This window comes from Panthera onca, chromosome A3, assembly GCF_046562875.1.
Source record: "Panthera onca isolate mPanOnc1 chromosome A3, mPanOnc1 haplotype 2, whole genome shotgun sequence".
NCBI classification, from domain to species: domain Eukaryota; kingdom Metazoa; phylum Chordata; class Mammalia; order Carnivora; family Felidae; genus Panthera; species Panthera onca.
In genome coordinates, this window is record NC_138341.1 from 117,850,026 (window position 1) to 117,872,033 (window position 22,008).

At 40.6% G+C, this 22,008-nt stretch overlaps 1 protein-coding gene across 5 annotated transcripts in view; it reads right to left on the reverse strand.

The window, feature by feature from the left end:
- Nucleotides 1-1,405: 1,405 nt before the first annotated feature.
- MROH8 (maestro heat like repeat family member 8) overlaps nt 1,406-22,008 on the reverse strand; it is a 59,838-nt gene continuing 39,235 nt past the window's right edge. Inside the window, exons 13-24 of one of the 5 annotated variants that reach the window (XM_081795345.1) lie at nt 21,142-21,277; nt 18,177-18,367; nt 16,684-16,821; nt 16,146-16,260; nt 15,474-15,614; nt 14,225-14,389; nt 13,412-13,567; nt 11,139-11,261; nt 9,562-9,661; nt 9,246-9,311; nt 4,622-4,779; nt 1,406-1,837 (exon numbers count right to left, since the gene is read on the reverse strand). In XM_081795345.1, coding sequence (XP_081651471.1) covers nt 4,631-4,779; nt 9,246-9,311; nt 9,562-9,661; nt 11,139-11,261; nt 13,412-13,567; nt 14,225-14,389; nt 15,474-15,614; nt 16,146-16,260; nt 16,684-16,821; nt 18,177-18,367; nt 21,142-21,277 — 1,480 coding nt within the window. In that variant the 3' untranslated portion in view covers nt 1,406-1,837; nt 4,622-4,630. Of the gene's footprint in view, nt 1,838-4,621; nt 4,780-9,245; nt 9,312-9,561; nt 9,662-11,138; nt 11,262-13,411; nt 13,568-14,224; nt 14,390-15,472; nt 15,615-16,145; nt 16,261-16,683; nt 16,822-18,176; nt 18,368-21,141; nt 21,278-22,008 lie in introns of those variants that run through there. The other 4 variants (XM_078444086.2, XR_013554530.2, XR_013554529.2 and 1 more) reach the window with 4 other exon arrangements.

The following is a 22,008-nucleotide window of genomic DNA, read 5'->3' on the forward strand; positions in this document are numbered from 1 at the left end:
CATAAGCATCCTTTCTAGAATCTCAGCTCCATCTCCTTCCTAACCACTTCCCATATCCCTGCTCCCTTTAAAAATGTCCCTTGCTGTATTCATACCACCACCTCTGTCAAAAGAAAAGGGGGGAGGGTTGGAGTGACAGGTCCCTCATAAAGATTCTTTGGTATCCATAGGAACCACTTTAAACCAGTGCTGTCTCCCTTGGACTTCAGACTATAAACTATACAGGGTGAGAGAAAGAGACATCACTGAATCATTCAACAATTGGCACTCAGTCATTCTTTGTGCTGGGAAGTCATCACTGTTGTTCAGGAAGAATAAAATCCATCACTTCCCTCTGTGTTTTCTGTAACAGAAAGCAGTTGTTAATTATCCTTTCTAAAGCTTTTCCTCTGCTGTGTTCTGACAAGGGTTTGAAGATGTAGGGAAAGCAGCTGATATGATGTAGTTTCAGGGATGACAGGAAAATCTCTATATCCCACCCTTACCTTCAAACTCATTTCCAAATACCTCCTCTCCATCCTGCTTAGTAATGCCTAACATTTCTCAATTAGAGGTTCATGCCTTTGGCTTAGAGATCTACCTTATTAAAAAGCAAACATCCCTGGGGGTGCCTGGGTGGCTCAGTCCATTGAGCCTCCAACTCTTGATTTCAGTTCAGGTCATGATCCCAGGGTTGTGGGATCGAGCACTGCGTCGGGCTCTACACTGAGCGTGGAGCCCGCTTAAAATTCTCTCTTTTTCTCTCTCTCCCTCTGCCCCACACCCACTTGCATGCTTTCTCTCTCTCTAAAATTAAAAATTAAAAAAAAAAAGCAAACATCCCTGGAAGAGTTAGGCTCATTAGAACTTGCATTATTAATCATTTTCGCATAACAGCCAGTTCATTAGATCCCTTCCTGAGAGGGAGAGATAGAAAAAGGAACTTCGAGCCAGGAAGGAGGGGGAAGCTGGAAGGAGAGAGAGATTTTACAATTTTACCCAGTGCAAGTTTACTTGGCAGGGTTGATGTCTAGGAGATGCTCTCATTCCCTAAGCCCATCTCTTACTTATATGATCGTTTAATCTTTCACTAAGAAAAAATAAATAATTTTTTTTTTACATTTTATTTATTTTTGAGAGACAGAGCACGAGTGGGGAGGAGCAGAGAGAGAATGAGACACAGAATCAGAAGCAGGCTCCAGGCTCTGAGCTGTCAGCACAGAGCCTGATACGGGGCTCAAACTCACCAACTATGAGATCATGACCTGAGCCAAAGTCAGACGCTTAACTGACTGAGCCACCCAGGTGCCCCCCAAAATAATAATTTTTAATAAAATATGTATCTCAGTACAAGGAAGAAAAGCAAAACTAAGAGTAAAAAAGTAAGAATCTAAAATAATAAAGACATGGCTAGGCCAGCAATAGATAATGAGCAATACCTTTTAATAGTATATGATGAAGATAAAACTGAAATCCTATTGACTTATACTGAATTTTTAACATATTATAACAAAATTAAATGTCCAGAAATTTTTGTTTTATATATTTAAAAAATTCCATGAAAACACAAAACTATGTTTGAGAAGAGCCTTGTATAAAAATAATGGAGATATTTGGAATATTTGGATATTTGGATTTGTTAATACAATCACTATTATGTACTTCTTCAGCCTTTCCCAAACTGTGGAGGTAGTCAGTAAAAAAAATCAGACCTCTGCTTTTTTTTTTTTTTTTTTTAAAGTAATCTCTCTGCCCAACGTGGGGCTTGAACTCACGACCCTGAGATCAAGAGTCATATGTTCCACCGACAGGCCCAGCCAGGTGCCCCCGACCTCTGCTTCTTAATGGATGCTTCTCTCTGTGAATTTTAACACAATGAAACAAGTATTATTGTACTTGCCCCTCCCTGTTGGTAGTATTACTCAGAAAATAAAAATCTTCCTGGAGGGAAATGGACTCTGGCATAAATATGAGTGAAGAGATATGTCTTCACTGCTGTGAGACAGGGTGGCATATGAGGTCAAACCAGGGACTCAAACAATATTCCTCAAGAATAACCACCAGCTTTTGTCTAAGTACACTCCTCTACAATGTACAATGTACATAGTATCCTATTAAATAAGATATGCTAACTTTATTTTTATTATTTGAAGCTCGATATCATTTTACAGCATTTTTGAATTTGGGGTATGAGTTTAACAACTGGGATTTAATTGTAGAGTGGATCTGCATTTATTGACATTAGAGGGACAGAGCAGATTAGAACAGTGCAGAGCAGGGGTGACTGGATGACTCAGTCGGTTACGTGTCTGACTCTTGATTTTGGCTCAGGTCATAATCTAATGGTTTGTGGGATTGAGCCTCATGTCAGGCTCTGTGCTGACAGCATGGAGATTGCTTGGGATTCTCTTTTTCCCTCTCTCTCTGCCCCTCATGCCCCAAAATAAATAAATAAATAAAAAGAGAAAAGAGCAGAGTGGAGACTAGCCAAGGATGTGGCTTTTGGAGCAAGACTACTTGAGTTTGAATTCTGGCATTTACTGGTTATGTGACTTCAGGCAAGTCACTTTTTCAAATTCTGTTCCTCAGCTTCCCCATCTGTAAAATGGAGAGAATAATATATGGAGTGGTTATAAGGATTTAAAGAATTAATCATATAATGTACTTAGGAATCCGGCTCATTGTAAACACTTAATGAGTGTTAGTCATTTTCACTGGATAATCCACAAAATGGACAGTTCAAAAGCAGAGAGTGAAAAGTGGTTTAATGGAGTGAGACCAAGGAGAGAGCAGCAAGAGACATGTTTAACTCAACTGTGCTCAGTGCACTCAAATTTAGCATCCAGCAGCTAGCTTCAAGGTGTCCTCTTGGCTCTGCTCAAGGGTGAAGATTTAATTCAGCAGATAGCCTGGGCCTGCAATTAGCTCAAAACTCCTGACTGCTAGTCCCAAATATGAAGACCTCTCTTGGCCAGGGATCCTTTTGAAGTCACACTCGGCATGCTGCCACAACCCCGAAAACAAACCCAACTCACCATGAATCATAAAGAAATTTGTTTGTAAAGATGTATTGGCAGAGGGCTGGGGGTGAAAGGTGAAAATCGAGGGGACAGGGTGGTAAGATTCATGTTGCTTGCTTTACACCAAAAACCTAATGCAATTCACCATTGGGTGTGTCTCTTTTTCACATGCCAGTTGCCCCTTTTCCTTCTGGCATATATACGAGTGAAGAGAAAGGCTTCTTTCAACCTCTTACATGTCACTCCATGTCACTACCTCCCAGAGGCCTCTCCATTGCCCTAGAGAGTTCACCTGTGGCTCTCCACTTATGTTCCTCAACCAGACAAAAGCCTGGGAATTAGATCAATTTCTACTTAATCTGGTATGCCTCTTGGGGGTTCCCACCCTTCTATATGCAGCTTATCAAAGTATTCACCCAACACAAACTAACCTCTTTCTTGGGAAACTTCTGCTTGCAAGAAAATGTTCTCTATCTATGCTTAAAGCATACAGTGGGTGCTCAACAAATAATAGTTCCCATCCTAGAGCCATTTGAGGATCTGACAGTAGTTGTAGGAGAGGGAATCAGGAAAATGAAAAGGGCAGGGAAAGAGTGGAAATCTTGCATAATTGGGGTAGATTTAGTATTATACCACTTCATAAATTTTTTCTTGCTTGAAGATTTTTAAGGGAAAGAGAAAGGAAGTAGAAAGGCCACAGCGATTTCATAAACATACACCAATAATATCAAACTATAAGAATTGGTTGTTAATTTATTCTTTAAAAATTTTTTTTAACGTTTTTTATTTATTTTTGAGACAGAGAGAGACAGAGCATGAATGGGGGAGGGGCAGAGAGAGAGGGAGACACAGAATCGGAAGCAGGCTCCAGGCTCTGAGCCATCAGCCCAGAGCCTGACGCAGGGCTCGAACTCACGGACCGCGAGATCGTGACCTGAGCTGAAGTCGGACGCTTAACCGACTGAGCCACCCAGGCGCCCTGGTTGTTAATTTATTCTTAAGATTGTTGACAAGTAGACTGGGCTTTGACAGAAGACCCAATCATCCTAAAATTGCTATATATATATATATATATATATTTTAAATTTTTTTTAACATTTATTTATTTTTGAGACAGAGAGAGACAGAGCATGAACGGGGGAGGGTCGGAGAGAGGGAGACACAGAATCTGAAACAGGCTCCAGGCTCTGAGCTGTCAGCACAGAGCCCGACGCGGGGCTCGAACTCACAGACTGTGAGATCATGACCTGAGCCGAAGTCGGCCGCTTAACTGACTGAGCCACCCAGGCGCCCCCTAAAATTGCTATATTAACATTTATTTAGAATCTCTTTTGAAGCTGTGCTAGACCTGTTTATCAAGACTGGAACTTTATGGAAGTTCTGGCATGCCTCAAAAGCTCCATAGAATTTCATGATTTCTCCAAATTTACACCAAGAGCTTCCCTCCCTTATATATTCTATTTCCTTAAAGATTTTGACAGCAAAAAATATGTTCTGAGGTAATTAAATGGGAGGAGGTAGCTTCAGGCTGGCATTATTTTCAGTCTGAAAAAAAAAAAAAAATGGGGGATGACTGCTTCTATGGTTTCTGAAAGGATTAGTTTTTACCTGATGTTACTTGCCTTGCATTTCTAAGTAGAAAGACAGCCCATGAGCTTCCTCAAGCTGCAAACAGTCTGCCTGGGATCTTGTTCAGTCCCTACCTCCCGGACTTGGAAGAGAGCCTGAGAGGCGATGATACGCAGAGAGGGCTCAGGGTCACACAGCAGATCTCTCAGATCTATGTGGCCAGAAAACACACGTGGGAGGTGAATATCTATGGAAATGATCACTGATCCAGACACCAAACAGCCAACAAGCCTACAGTAGGTGAGATAAAGGACTATTTCTAAGAATCTGTCTGAAAATTACACATTTGTAGATCAATTCCAATTGTGACCTACAAAGCATTCATTTTTGAGTTTCCAAATAGTTTACTCCTTTACAATAGCCACAATGCCAAGTAGTCCACCTGAAGTCAAATTATCTGTCAAGCCATGTCTAAGACTGCTAATTTCTAAATTCCTGTGTTGGTCCTAGAGATTACTCTTAAATCATTATTTTCTTTTAAGTGTACTTTATTTTTTTTAAAATCTTTACCTTTTGTTTTCTTAGTATAAAATAAATACATGTTCATTGCCTAGAAAATTTAGATAATACATGTAAGCACTGGAAGAAAATCAGCTATCCATAATTCCACCACCAGAGAAACAGTTATATTTCTGTTTTTTCTATTCAGTTACATACATGTGCTTTTTTGTTAAAATGAAACCAGGTCATCCAGATTATCTAATAATTGCTTGTTTTATTTAATATTGCATCATCACTTATCAAAGTCATTAAATTTTTTTTCTATGATATTTTCATGGCTTTGGGGTACCTGGCTGGCTCAGTCAGTAGAGCATGTGAATCTTCATCTTGGGGTCATGAGTTCGAACCCCCATGTTGGGCATGGAGATTACTTGATAAAAAAAATAAAAAAAATTTTTTTCATGGCTTCATGGGATTCTATAATATGGATATGCTACACTTTATGAAAGCAATTTCTCAGTATTTCTAATCTTGGATGTTTTCCATGTTTGCTATTTTATTTATTTATTTATTTATTTATTTATTTATTTATTTATTTATTATTTTTGAGTATTTTTATTTTTAGAGAGAGAAAGAGACCAAGTGTGAGTGGGGAACAGGGGCAGAGGGAGATAGAATCTTAAGCAGGCTCCACGCTCAGTGTGGAGCCTAATGTGGGTCTAATTCCAAGGCCCTGGGATCATGACCTGAGCCGAAACCAAGAGTCAGACGCTCAACTGACTGAGCCACCCAGGTACCCTTCTGCTGATTTTTTTTTTTTTTTTTTTTTTTTTTTTTTGAGAGGGAGAGATTGAGAGAGAGAGAGAATCAAGCAGGTTCCACACTCAGCATGGAACATGGAGCTGGATGTGGAACTTGATCCCACATCCTGGGATCATGACCTGAGCCAAAATCAAGAGTTGAACATTCAGCCAACTGTGCCACCCAGGCACCCCTCTGATTTTCATAGGTTAAATTCCTAGAAGTGAGATTGATAAGTCAAAGTATATATTTATTTAAAGGGTTTGATACATATTGCCGAACTTAAATATAAAAAAGGTGTATCTATCTATGCTCATATCAGTGCAGTGTACAATAATGTCAGTTTTCCCTTAACACATTTATGGTGACTAATAATTAGTAACCTTTGCCATTTTGGCAGAAAAAGTCATCCTGGCATCTCATCATTGTTTTGTTTTCAAACTTTTGATTACTAGGAATAATGAATATTTTTCATATATTTACTGGCCATTTATCCTCTATAGACTGCTTATTCATATTGTTTGCCACTTGTCTTTTGAGATGTATTAATTTGTTGGGGTCCCTGGCTGGCTCAGTCGGTAGAACAGGCAACTCCTGATCTTGGGATCATGGGTTTGAGCCCTATGCTGGGTGTAGAGATTACTAAAAAAAAAAAATAAACTTAAAAAAAGAGAGAGATGTACTGATTTAAGGATATTAACTCATTATCATAGTACAAATATATTTCCTACATTATTATTTGGTTTTTAGCTCTGTTTCTTTTTTTTTTTAATCAAAGTTGATTTTTAAAATTTTTATATAGAGGGGAGTCTGGGTGGCTTAGTCGGTTAAGCATCCAAATCCTGATTTCAGCTCAGGTCATGATCTCATGGTTTGTGGGATAGAGCCCTATCAGGCTCTGTGCTGACAGCACAGACCTGCTTGGGATTCTTCCTCTCCCCCTCTCTCTCTCTCAAAATAAATATTTAAAAGAAATAAAATTTTTATATAGATAAATCTATCATTCTTTTACTTTATGGATCTGTCTTTGGTATCATATTTAGTTAGATAAGGCACTCTCTCTCTCTTTTTAAGTTTTATTTATTTAAAATAAATAAATCTCTGCACCCAACCTGGGGCTGAAATTTACAACCCTGAGATGAAGAGTTGCAAGCTCTTCCGATGGAGTCAGCCAGGCCCCCTAGATAAAGCTCTCTTTTTAATTTCCAGTTCTCCGAGGTCTCAAAAATGCTCAAGACCTCTTCACAGTTTGAAGCTTTTTATTTCTTAAGTAGCATTTTAGCCTTTAAATTCATGTTTATTTCCAAAAGGGAATACTTAACTATTTTTAATTTCTTTCAGTTCTTGCATTAAGATCTGTTTCACAGAATACATGAAGGAGTACACATCAATTCTAGAATCTAAAGGAATGGAACTTTATTTTGTCATGAAGTCAGTTTAAATTCACATTTAAAATTTTGTTATTTTTCTGTTTAAATTTAGCTTAAAAATTACCTACAGTACATGACATAAATTTGTTCAGGAGTGCTGGAACACCCTATTCTAAGACAGATCAGGCACTGTTAGGGAAGGAAGAGGGTGGGATTATTCCATTAGATTGAACCACATGAGAATGTTATTTGACTTGATTTCGCCCTACAGATTGGCAATTTCATATGGTTCATATATAGATCCTATACATAAATGACTTTAGAATGAAAAAGGAATTTTGCTCCCCTTGTGTTAGATTAGAAAATAATTTCCTTTTGGGGCACCTGGGTGGCTCGGTCAGTTGGGCATCTAGCTTCAGCTCAGGTCATGATCTCATAGCTTGTGAGTTCGGGCCCCATGTCAGGCTCTGTGCTGACAGCTCGGAGCCTGGAGCCTGCTTCGGATTCTGTGTCTCCCTCTCTCTCTGCCACTCCCCCACTCACTCTGTCTCTCTCTCAAAAATAAAAACATTAAAAAAAGTTAAAAAAAAGAAAATAATTTCTTTTTAATTGAACAGAATCAACCAGGCACAGGCCTACCTCATAGAATAAAAGAATCTATTTTACTTTTACTTTTTTTTTTCTTGCTTCTGATAGCTGTGAGGAGATAGAAGAATTTAGAAAAGTGGCATGATCTTCCATTTTTTTTAAAGCTTTTTTGCTTTTTTTGTTATTGTTGAGGTATAATTGACATACATTATATATTGGTTTCAGGTGTACAACATAATGATTTGATATTTGTATATTTTGTAAAATGATCACTACAACAAGTCTGGTTAACATTTCTCATAATTTTTTTATACAAATTATCTTTTTTTTTTAGTATATGTGCTGCCAAAGTGAGCACCAAATCATCTTTTAAAAAAAAATTTAATTAATTACTTTGAAATGAACTCTACCTCCGATGTGGGGCTCAAACTCATAATCCTGAGACTAAGAGTTGCATGCTCTACTGACTGAGTCAGCCAGGAGCCCCTCTCATAATTTTTTTCTAAGATTTTATTTTTAAGTAATCTCTACACCCAACATGGGGCTTGAAACTACAACCCTAAGATCAAGAGTTGCACACTCTACTCACAGAGTCAGCCATGTGCCCCTCTCATAATCTTTCTTAAATAAGGTCCAGCTTCTGGCTATTTTACCAGTTGTATATTCTTATTTTAAAAGCAGTGAATTGTTCAGGATTTTATTTTATTTTTTTAAATATTTTAAGTAATCTCTACACCCAACATGGGGCTTGCACTCACAACTCCGAGATCAAGAGTCTCATGCTCTACCGACTGAGCCAGCCAGGTACCCCCAGGATTTTAATTTGGTTCTCTTAGTACATACTTTTGGGTGTGAGGCTTAGCATTTTATGGCATTTCTAATTGTAGGACTACTTCTTAAATGGGAATAAATAGTTCTCTGAGTGCTAAATCCTCCAAACTGTACAGTTATAGAAAATTTCCACTCACTGACAATTCAGAAAGCCATTTATGTTATGGTTGCCTTATATGATTATAAAACATCTGTATTACCAAGGTTTACCATCTCACAGGACAACTGCTTATGGAAAGTTGTGCCACAGCCATTTCTGTGGTGCTTGTGAGGTATCATCATAAATTACTAAGATAGTATTTCTAGGTAATGTCTTATTTCCCGAAAAAATTCAGAAACTGTTCCTGAGACACTCATCAAAGCTGGCTTCCAGACAAATAGGGTCATGTCCTTTCCTAATCGGGTAGTTGGACTGCGATGAGACCATCATTCACTTGAAGTCACCAAGGGCTTTCTTACTGCAAAAGTCAGGCCCTCTGGTTCCCAGGGTCTAAATTCTGTCAGAGAGCCTGCCCACTGTCACTGCCTCAGATCCCTTTCAAAATGTGAGATGTCCCAAACCAAACCCAAGTGTGTTGTCACTCACCTTTCTCTATCCAGTCAGTGCCTTTCATCCTGAGCTCACTGTGATCCACGTACTTCAATAAGAGCCCTAAATGTAGGATAAAGTCAGTGAGTCTGTGGTCTGGCTCTGGCTCTAAGCAGTTGGCAGAACTGGCCTTTTGATAATTAGATTCTAAAACTTTGACTTCCAAGTGCCTGAAAGTTACCTAAAGACAACAGCCCCTTTCTTCAAAAAAAGTATTTTTGAAGTTATCTTCATAAAGAATGAGGATACTCAACAACACAGTTTGGGAGAATATAGGGTAACGTGACTGTAGAAATGAAAAGATTATTTATACCTACAAATAAGACTGCTGCTCTTCTGATAGGAAGCTTTGCATTCTTGGAGAACATCAATGTTTGGGCTACGAGGTTAACTTTCCCCTTGCATTTTTTTCCCTAAGTGGGGAAAAAAGTAAGAGTAGAAAGGAGTGAAACGCACGACTATTTTTGTCAGCCTCACTATAGTTTCCGGAGTCAGGGACTATGTCAGACATCGGACACATATAGCATAGTGCTTGAAATAGTGATTGTGGTTGCTTAGCGCCACAATAATAAGCCCCTAGACAAAGTTAAATCCTCTGAATACACCTTACTCACAGCCACTCATGCCACATACTGTGCCCGTGATGCCTCTAAGTCCATCTCCACCTCTCTAAGTCTTCTCTGTCTTGAGCTCTGCCTCCCTATCAGCTCTTCCCCCATCACCCTTGCCTTCCTGACCTTACTCTGCTCTGAGCATTTTTGCAGGTACTCCTCTCTCGGCACATATCATTTTACACCTTGAGTTTCCACTTAACTTCCCACAGAAGTTTTATCCCCCTTCCTAGCTAGCAAGCTCCCTTGGGAAGTTTGTATCCTTGGCATGTTTCTAGGTTCCCCATGGCCTGTTGCACATTGGATGTGTTGTGCCTACTGGCTGAATAAATGTGCCTCTCAGTGGGTCTGCTACAGGGATAGGCAGCTTGGGATAGGAGGAGGGCAATCAGAATCTATTCCTATAGATCTTACGATGGTACATGGATAATCTATAATCGGAATTTCTGCTGTAAATATTGTTATCACTGCCTCAGATGTAAGTTTGCCTACAGGTCAGAGAGATCATCCCCAGTGGAAAGCCTGACACTGTGAGGCTTCCTAGCCCTGTAACTCTGATCGGAGGAGCCGCCACTGGGTCCTAAATAGGTTACACAAATGGAAGATCCCTGTGGGAATAGTCAGTCCTAGGGTCTTCATAGTAGGATCCCAGCAGTTCTAGAGTCAGATGTCCAGAAAACCATGGATAGGCCCCCTGAAACTGCCCTGGCTCAAGCCTTCCCCTGAGATTGGCCCCAGTAGCCTTAGTTAAGTCTGGGAGGGGAAAGGATGCCATCTGGGTCCTAGCAGAGTCAGTGGCATGCTGCTAAGCATGCTGCATGGCCCATGATAGCCTAGCAAGCCTTGCTTGGGGCTCCCTAAACATGTTCTAATGGAGGGTAAAATAATCCACTACACCCAAGAAAAGGATTAGAGATCACTGTAAAGGCAATACATAACTCCATTTCAATTCACTCCATAAGCAGTTTTTTGAGCATGTACCATCAGCCCTATACCCTATATAAGCGTCTGACCCAGGTTAATGGGGCTCCCAAGAATTCAAAAGAGAGTCTTTCTGATGAGAAAGGGTGGTAATAGAAAGTGCATCTGTGACTCAGTTGGGAGGAAACTGTAGAAAAATAGGTTCCCAAAGCAAGACGGTTCATGGATAACAGCTGCTGATGTGAAAGGGGATGGGAAATATTTCCTTTATGTCGTGTTCCTCCCTTACAAACTACATCAGAAAAAATAAGTACGCTAGCATATGAAAGAGCTAACAAAGCCATTATTGCTCACGTACAAAGAACTTGCAGACTTTTCCAACTTTGCCACACCTGATGTACCAGGGATCTTTGCAGTACACTTCTTGGGGCAGCTTCCACTTCAGGAACTGGGCACATATAGTTAGGACCTGCCTGCTTTCCTGTGGAAAGGATTATCAGAGATCAGCATTTTTCAAATATTTCTTTTTTTAGCTGACCTAACTTTTCTTCAAATAAAACTGATACTGAAGTCCAATACGAAAAGCTGACAAACTCAGAATTATCCTGGCTAAAGCGAGGGCAGGGATGGAAAGGCACCAGAGTCCTGTCCTCCTTCAATTTCCCCAGTCAGTTCCTATAGGGGACTCATAAAGCCTGCAGAATTGTGGGGAGGATGGAGAAGCCACTGGTCTAGGGCAACAGTGAGAGCTGTCAGGTGTAATACCCAGAGCAGGGATTTGAGCAGGAGTTCCCACTCCCCCACTCCTAGACCTAGGGCTCCTCCACCCACGTGCTGCTCCTGTGATATTCTCCTGTCACTTTATACAGGAAAGTATAGCTTCTCTTCTCCCAGACCTTGTGGAATCTCTGACTTGGAACGACTTCTGGAAGGCACTGATCCCTTCCTGATCCAGATGCTTGAGCAGAATTTAGCAAGTAGGCTTCTTCTCTATTCACTGCTCTCAGAATGCTTCCCATGTACCACACACCACCTCAGATGAGTATCCAAGCAAGTATTTTGTCCCACGTCCACTAGATTTGGACCATTCTTTTGGAGACTGATAGGAATACAAGTTAGTTCAGCTACTCTGTTTATTTGTAAATATCTAGTAAAGTTAAAGATGCCCAGATATTCTACTTCTGAGTTTATTCCCTCAAGAAACTCTCACACAGGTATGCAAAGAAATACATAAAAGAATGCTCATTGCAGCATCGTAGTAATGAAAAACTGGAGGCGATGTAGATGTCCGAGCATAGGAGCACGGGAGAAGTGTGAGGGTATCCTCAAGACGGAGGATTCTCTACGGCAGGAAGAATAAATGAGCGGGAGCCCCACATGCAGGCAAGTCTTATAATGCTAAATATGCAAAAAAGAGCAAGTTGCTGACAGATTTACAAATGATACAACATACGAAGTGTTTTCCTACATATAAAGTTTTAAAACATGAAAACATATTACCACAGAAGTTGGTAACAATACAGTTCAAGATGATAGTTCTTGAGGGAATTCATTTGGGGATAGGTGTGTGATTTATTCCTATTTTATTTCTTACAGTGGGTGGTAGATATATGGGTATTTATTATGTTCTCTGTGTTAGTGACTCCCGACCTGTTTAATGTTGGATTCCACCTCTCTAGCCTTGAAGACAAGGTTAGGGATCATTCAAGGTTTGAAAGAAAATAAGCCCAGAGCCTCGGCTGCTCTATGCCTTGCCTGACTGCCAAGGGCTGACAGGGATGGGGGTGGGGTGGGATGGGTATCAACGCATCCACATATCTATGACCCCTACAGGACATACTTCTCCATCACTCGGTTGGGAAACTCTACTCCATACTTTATTGGGGTCTGAAATATTTCATATTTCTGTTTATGAGGCCATAACACTTCCCCCATGTCAAGACACCAGGGCCCACTATAATCTTAAATCTTGTTTCTGATTCCGCTTTCATTTCTGTAATGGGGAGCATAAATAAGGGCAAGTTCAGCATTTTTCCAGAATCCTTGTGCACCTCTCTGGTTTGCTGTAATTGGTCGTCATAGTTAGCACCTTGGGATGGATAGGCTCCTGAGGTATGGGAAAGTACTAAAGATGATGACATCCCACCCACAACTCTATGACAGAAACTTGTGGAAGATTAAGGAGATGCAGAGCCTTCTTTAGATTGTCAGAGGAGCTACTATTTCTGACTTAGCCTGAACACAAGTCTATTTGTCCAAGGGCCATGAGGCAGTTCTTAAAGAAAAGAAAGGTAATGGGATATTGTTATTGTCATCAACAAAAAGTTTGTTGAATTGGGCACGGTATTTAGGCCTCTGTGCTAGGCTAAATATTGGGGTGGGGTAACAACAAGGTATATTTATTGTTCTTACCCACAAAGGGCCATAATTTCCTATACAGAAATAAGGAGTAAGATTTTTTCCCATAATTCACTTAGGCAAAATAATCGAAAGGTAGTCTGTGCTAGAGGAAATGCTGAATAAAGATGGTACCGCAAAGTCCCTGCCCTCAAAGCTACAAAAGCTTATTTGCATATTTGGCTCTGGATTGGAAGTTGTTCAGGGCCGAAAGAAGTTTGACAGAGGTGTTACCTCAGCTACTGCATCATTTTCATCTTGAGAATACAGAAGTAGTGGGACCAAGCTGTTCAGGACTTGATTCTCTATACCCTTCTTATCTGTGTATTTCACAGACTTTATGGAGGCTCCAAAGAGGGTCATGGAGAAACGATGAACATCAGGTCTCACCTATAAAGTATCCAAAGGGAAGCGACTCATCGAAAGTGTTCATGCTTAACTTGCAAGGACTAGGTCAGTTGAAAACCCAGTCCTAACATGAGGCTGTGTAGCTGTAGGTAGCTGAGGGCAAGAAGCCAACTATAGGTAAAGTTAGCAAGACCTGCTGCTTTGTACTACTGGTTGTTCTCTCACTCTGCATATGAGAAATGTAGTCAGCACAGTTTGTGCCTGATACTAGTATTAACTACTCACACAATCTGTTTTGCTGAAATTCAAAAACCCAATCTTGCATATTTGACTCTTCCAAGGACATGGTTCATTGTGCTCCATGCATTTCTTTTTTGAAAAATCTTTTGGGATCTGGGATGGGGACATATGTATAGTCCACCACCTTGACCCATCCTGATTGTTCCTTGAAAGACATCTTTTCTTATACCAACTCCTTCCCCACCCCATGATCAGGGTAAGTCTCTACATCTCTCTAGAGACTCTCCTTGGCAAGTCTCTACATCTCTGTTTTTTGTTTTTGTTTTTGTTTTTTAATCTGAGAAAACAGTAACACCAGTCCTGCTAACATCACAGGTTACCTGGAAGGATCCCAATTTCTATTTGCTGTTATGCCAATTACCCTCCCCTAGGAAAGTCTCTCCTCTCTCATTGTCTTACATCACCAAATAGGGAGAACAGGGTCTTCATCATGGCAGTCAGGGTAGTGAAATCCATTGTCTCGACGAGTTGCAGGAGAATCTGGATGGCCAACAAAACAATCTTCTCGTCGGTTTCACATAAGAGGTCTAAGATGCACGGCAACAGGCTCTTGATGCCTTCCCTCTGTGTGCCCAAAGGGAGTGCACCATCACCTCTCCTGATAGCACTTCATCTGTTACCAAAGTAGGGCTCCCCAGCTTAACTCAGTACCTGGTGCTTGTTGAATTTTTGGTTGGTCTGGCTAGTTAAGAATAGAGAAGTAAAGAGGGCATGATTCCCCTCTCAGTATTGGCAGGGCTGATACAGAATGGAGCAGAGCTGTTGTAAGTTGCCTCATAGGGAAAAAATGGAACCAAGAGGGAGATGGTCCAATAACAGAGACTTAGGATTAATGTAAGGAATTGCTTATAGAGAGAGAAAGTGGAATGGCTAGCTCAACTCATAGTGAGTTCTCCAACATGGAATGTATCCAGAGCAGAAAGATTCCTTGCCGGAATTCAAGCAGAAATTGACTGAGGACCTTTAAGGTCCTTCCCATTCTGAACTGGGATTCTGTTCTTCTGAAACTCCCAAAATGAAGCAATCTCAGAGTTTCAAAGTGTAAGACATACATGTAAAAAGTATTAACAATTAACATGCTAATATCTGTCATTCTTGTGTCAGACATACACACATATTTAAATATTTAAAAGAAATGGAACTCAAATGACAAAGTCGAAGGCCCGGAATTAATTTTCCTTTCTGACCCAGGCCTAGTTTCTAGCTAGCCCTGCAGAAAATGAGCTCTCTTTCAACATGAATGTCAGTGATCTTTGTTTAGATGATACACATCTTGGGATAGATACCATGGCATATCCAATTTATTCCTTAGAGCAACATGGTTCAAGACATAAAAGGACACCTGAATGTCACCCAGGCTGTGATGATAGTGAGGGTACCTCCTTACACAAATTGTAGGTTTCAAATTTTATGAATATATGTGACTTGGACTTTTTATTTAGTTCTTATAATTTCATGAAATACTTTATAATCAGTACTTACATATTTCCTAGGCATAAAATTTAAATGGTTCAAAGGGATGCATTCCCGCTCGATCCTATTCCCAGCTACCTAATTTCCTTCTCAGCTGTTACCAGTTTCTTGGGTGTCTTTCCAGGGTATGTTTGATTTGTGACTTATAAATCAGTACTCTCAGGGCCCCTCCTACCATCTCCTGGTGTCTGGTAAGATAGTGCAGTCCCTTTAGGGCAAGAGTTTTGAAGACATTATTTCCATGATGTAGCCAGTCTTTCAAGCGGGCAATAGAGTATATGCTGGGCAGTCTCCTAGCCACTGGACTCTGGAGAAGCTGAAAGAATCCAGAAATAAGCCAAAGGATTTACCTTTTTAAAAAAAATTTTTTTAATGTTTATTTATTTTTGAGAGAGAAAGACAGAGTGTGAGCAGAGGAGGGGCAGAGAGAGAGGGAGACACAGAATCCGACACAGACTCCAGGCTCTGAGCTGTCAGCACAGAGCCTGACGTGGGGTTTGAACTCACAAACTGTGAGATCATTACCTGAGCCAAAGTCAGACGCTTAACAGACAGATCCATCCAGGCACCCCTGTAGAAGTTACCTTTAAGCCCTTTTTCAGGAGGGGAACCACCTTCCCACCAACTCCAAAATACACATTTTCCTTTGAAACCTGTACTATATTACAGGGTGATGCTTACACTGTAGGTACATAAGACAAGAAGTATTTCAGTAGGCTTGAACCTGAAACTATTTCTGTCCCATGTCTGTTATGGATCCCAGCCTGCCATGAAGTTGGATGGGGCCCAGGAAGGCAGGCAGTGCTGCTTTACAGGCTTCCTGAATTCAGCTTCTAACGAATCTTACCTCCACGAAAAATCCTGCAGATGTGAGTTTATGTTTATCATTCCCTCGGTTAAGAAGAGGGACCAACAAGTACATGATCTTATTTGCAAAGAGGTGATTTCTTTCCAGCAGTGCACTGCAAAACATAACACCCAATAGGACACTTCTTAGAAATGCTCCTATTCTTGGGGTGCCTGGCTGGCTCAGTCAGTGGAGAGTATGACTCTTGATCTTAAGTTTTAAGTTTGAGCCCCATGGAGGGTGTAGAGATTATTCAAAATTAAAATCCAAAAAAAAAAAAGGGGGGGGGGGTGGAAATAAATGCTCCTATCCAGATTGCATTATTCCCAGGGCTAGGGGTCCTCTGAGGATTTTGCCCAGCTTCAGGTACACAGGAGGGTATAGCACTGTCAGGACCTCTAAAATATTTGCCTGGCATAGTGGGTATTTCCCTAACCTGTGATGTTATCCAGCTTAGGTTGCTGTTTTAACTAAAAGGGAGAAAAGTACCTAAATCAATGCTGATTTAGAGCAGGTGTACATGGCAAGGAAACCTTACTTGGCAAGGAGAGATATTCCCTGAAGATGGCCATCTTTTCCTTCCAAGAGGGTCCATCCTTTATTCTTTTCCATGATGTTGAATTCCTGCCAGCACAATGTTCTGAGAAGGAGAGTCTTTGTAGCCTGTATGGCGAAGCTAAATCAAACAAAACCAGTACACGTGAATAGAACAGGTCCCTCCAACTTATCAGCACATGATCACCCTGCTCTCACTGAGGAGGGTCATGCACTGATAGCTGCTGGACAGTAATTCTCTTCTTTCCAGATTTCCCCAAAGACTCTTAATGCTCTAACAACTTGAAAAGCCCTTCACACAAATTTTTAGCATAAAGAAATCTAACTAAATTTTGTATCCCTGGGAGTTTGAAATCTATGATAAAACAAATGATATGGGATGCTAAACCCATACCCACTGCTTTTTTCCAAAGCTTTATTTAGGGGTGCCTGGGTGGCTCAGTCAGTTAAGCATCCGACTCTTGGTTTCAGCTCAGGTCACGATTCTCTCTCTCTCTCTCTCTCTCTCTCTCTCTCTGCCCCTCCCCCACTTGCTCTCTCTCTCTCTCTCTCTCTCTCTCTCTCAAAAATAAACTTAAAAAAATTAAAGCTTTATTTAGATACAATTTACCCCCTCCATAAATTTACCCACACTGCTTTTTATTTTTATTTTTATATTTTTAGAGAGAGGGAGAGAGAGAGAGAGAGAGAGAGTGAGAGCACACAAGTGGGGAAGAGGGGCAGAGGGAGAAAGAGAATCCCAAGCAGGCTCCATGCTCAGCATGAGCCCAACACAGGGGCTCGATCCCATGACATTGGGATCATGACCTGAGGTGAAATCAAGAGTTGGATGCTCAACCAACTGAGCCACCTCCAGTGCCCTTACCCACACTGCTTTTTAAACTACCCCCATTACTAGAATGCCTGGCTGGCTCCATCAGTACAGCATGCAACTCTTGATCTCCAGGTTGTAAGTTTGAGCCTCACTTTGGGTGGAGAGATTACTTTAAAAAATAAACTACCCTTACTACTTACTGAACTTTATGCTGGACATAACACCAGAGAATCCTAAAACTAGAGGGTCTTTAGAGAGTACTGAGCCTGACCTAATTTACCGATAGGGAAACTAAGGCACAGAACAACAGAAAGATTTGCCCAGGGTACATAGCTAATTAAATGAATGAGAATTAGAACTCAGTTCTCCTGACTTTTAGTCAGGTGTTCTTAATAATCCACATTATAGCACTTCGTCTGAAAGAAAGTCATGGGCCACAGTGACACTAATGAATTTATACTGAGTTTACCTTGGCACCAATAAAACCAGACAACCAACCAGTGAGAGCCCAGAATAATTCCTGGGCATTTCATCTTGACGTCTCATGATAGTGGACTGTAAACTCTCCCACGATTGGGACCACATCTTGGCTATCCTTGTGTCTACCACAGTGCTGAGAGCTGAGTGTTAGTTAAGGTCAATGAAATCACAAAAGGCAGTACCACAAAGGGGTGACCTGTGAAGACATCTCCTGTTCTGTGTACAGACCGCTTGGGATGGCGACATCAGACATGGTAAGGCCAATGCTGTGGTGTATCTGGATAAGCAGTGTCATGAGAAGCTGAGGGAAGAGTCGGAATGTAGCTGCTCGGAGCCTGTTTCCCACAAACACCTCATAAAGGGCGTCTGTTGCCTGTGGTAGAAAAGACACACCAGAGGGCTGAACACCTGTTAGCACTATCCCTCACTTGCTTTATCTGTGCTTGTGCCAGAACATGCTTTCTGGCTTTACTATCCCATAGGCAGAACAGTAGTGGTAAACAGTGCAGGGACATGAAAGTGAGGGGGAAAAGGAATAGGAGTACAATAGTTACTAAAAGTTACCCAAGAGTGAGGGGAGTCTAAAATCCAGAACCATATTATAAGGAAACTATTAACATATTTGACCACATACAAATATAAAGCCATGGCAAAATTTGTAGTAAACAAAGTTAGATTACAAATAACCTAGAGAAATCATTTGCACTGATGTGATGTTTTTAATATATAAAGTCCTTTTTTGTATCAGTAAGAAAAAAAAGGTAAAGGCTTGCTACTCAAAGTATGGGCCACACACCAGCAGCACTGGCATCGCCTGGGACCTGGTTAGAAATGGAGAAGCTCAAGCCCCACCCCAGACCTGCTGCATCAGAACCTACATTTCAGTAAGATCCCTAGCTGATTGTGGTTTGTGTGCATATTTTTATTTTTAAAAAATTTTTTAATGTTTATTTATTTTTGAGAGAGAGAGACAGAGAGAGACAGAGCATGAGTGGGGGAGGGGCACAGAGAGAGAAGACACAGAATCTGAAACAGGCTCCAGGCTCTGAGCTGTCAGCACAGAGCCCAACGTGAGGCTCGAACTTGGGACCTGCAGGTCGATCATGACCTGCAAAGTCAGATGCTTAACCAAATGAGCCACCCAGGTGCCCTGGTTTGCATGCATATTAAATATGAGAAGCACTGGTACATAGAACATGAGCAGACAAGTCACAAAATATAAATGGCTACTTCACTCTCACCAATAACAAGATTGTAATTAAAATAATACTCCTTTTTTTACCTATCAGCTAGGCAACAATAAAAAGGCTAGGAATGCTCAGTGTGGTAAGGGTGTGGGTAAATGGGCATTCTCACATATGACTGGTAGAAGGGCAATGTTTTAGAGGACCATCTGGGAATTCTCAAAAGTTTAAATCAGCCCACCCTTGGCCTAGAAATTCCCCTACAATGGCCATTATCCTAAGAAAATAATTGGATATGTATAACAGACTTCATGTGTGTGTGATTAAATTTATTTTCGAGCCCCGCGTCGGGCTCTGGGCTGATGGCCCAGAGCCTGGAGCCTGTTTCCGATTCTGTGTCTCCCTCTCTCTGCCCCTCCCCCGTTCATGCTCTGTCTGTCTCTCTCTGTCCCAAAAATAAATAAAAAACGTTGAAAAAAAAAATTAAAAAAAAAAAAAAAATTTATTATAGCACTGTTTTAATGGCAAAAGTTTGAAAATTGTCAAAAGGTTCACTAATAGGAAACTTGGAAATGAAATAAATGGTTCTGTGCCATATTAAGTGTTATCTATTTTTAAAAAGGTAATAAAAATGAATTAATTACTAGGCAGCCATGAAAAGAATAACAGGCTTATGTTTTGACATGGAAAGTAGTTCATATACTGTTAAATAAAAAAAGCAGATCATCAAACAGTACATGTAATTTGATCCTATTAATATATACATACAATTTTATAGACTAACATGATTAAAAATGTACCTTTGTCTGCCCTAACTCCTAAAACTACACTAAGTTAACATTACAGGGGTTTTTATTTTTTTATTTTTTTTTTTTTAATTTTTTTTTTCAACGTTTTTTATTTTATTTTTGGGACAGAGAGAGACAGAGCATGAACTGGGGAGGGGCAGAGAGAGAGGGAGACACAGAATCGGAAACAGGCTCCAGGCTCCGAGCCATCAGCCCAGAGCCTGATGCGGGGCTCGAACTCACGGACCGCGAGATCGTGACCTGGCTGAAGTCGGATGCTTAACCGACTGCGCCACCCAGGCGCCCCATTACAGGGGTTTTTAAAAAGGTATCAATCCACAAAAACAAAGAGAATAGGAGAGAAGACTATGGCAGATTAAAGACGTCAGAATAATTTTGGAAGCTAAAAAATACATGTATGATAATAACTTAGGTCAGAGAGAGCTGAACTGTAAGCTGGTAGGAAAGAAAGTAAAAAGTATATAGTGATAGTGGGGAAGGCTGTGTGTGTAGGAGTCGGAGAGTATATAGAAACTTTGTACTTTCTACTCAATTTTGTTGTAAACCTAAAACTTCTCTTTAAAAAGTATTACTTAAAAGAAAAAATGGGGGAAAGTATACCAAATACAAAAAAAAATTATATATGTATAAATACTTCTAGAAAGTTCATTTTTAGGGAGATGATACAGCTAGGCTAAGAATGGTCTTTAGGTTTTTAAAAGATTTAAAAAAAAATCCAAAGAATATATGATAGAGACTATATGTGACCTGAAAACCTAAAATATTTACCTTCTGGTCCTTTACAGAAAGAGTTTGCCGACTTCTGCTCAAGGAGGACCTTTTCTGTCATTTATACTCTTCGGTATTATTTGACATTTTTTTTCACAAGTGTGTATTACTCTTTTACTATGATGGTACATATTTTTTAAAGGATAAAGGAACATTTAACCATACTGATTAAACTAAACTTCATTATACCATATTGATTCCTTCATTCTCCCAAGCCCCCTCCATGTCAATCCCTTGGCAGAGACATTGTAGATTTATAAATGGATGACAGACGCAAACTTCTGAGAGTGATGAAAAGGGATACTACAGATGGGGTGTTGGGCCAGTCATCCCAAGAGGGGGAGCGTATGGTGTTGAAGTTGGAAGGGCAAAGTTCAGTGGCTTACAGCAACAGCCATATAGGCCATCTTCTCGTGGGTGGGTGCATTATGGCATTTCTGCAACTTCCTCAGGAGTCTCCACAGAATCCAGGTGGTGCTGGGCAGTTTTACATCCAGAGTTCTCCACAATTCAGCCAGATGCCTGGAAATCCCAAAGAACAAGGGGGTTCAGGAGAATGGCTTATCCTAGGCCCACCATGACCATGACCTTCCTAAAATCTGGAATCCAATCTGTAAGTGATTTTCCTCTCTGCTCAGGTTTTCAGGCTCTCAAAAGACTTACTCTCTGATTTCGTAACAGTAAGTCCCAAGGTTTTATAATCTCAAATTCCCATGCCTCAGCATGGACTTCAAGACAAACTGGTCCTAATTGATCTTTTCAGATCCCTGTCACATATCTGCGCTCTAGCTACCCCAGACCATTCATCTTTACCAAACAATGGACTTTGACAACTCTACACTTCTGCTTATTGCCTGTCCTTGAACTGGAAGGCCCTTTCCCAAAAGCTTCCCTGCCTGACAAAATCCTTCAAGGTCCAGCTCCATTGTCATCTCCTCTGTGAAACTTTTGCTGCTTCTTTACCATGTCTCTCATGAGAGTTCTCATAACACTTTCACAATTTCTTCTGTATAGAGGTTGCCTTGATCTTACATGTACTATTTTCAGTTCTTTGTATGTGTCCATCTGTTCCCTCTGAAGGCAGGGATTATATTTGGCTTTTCTTCTATGAACCCCTCAGGGTCTAGCACAATGCCAGGCTTACAGAAGGAATTCAAAGATATATTTATTCAATCCAGTCTATGGTCCTCAAGTTTTGGACAAGTCCAAGCTGAGAAATAAAGCTTTGATTCTCCTTAGAAGAAGTCTCTTCT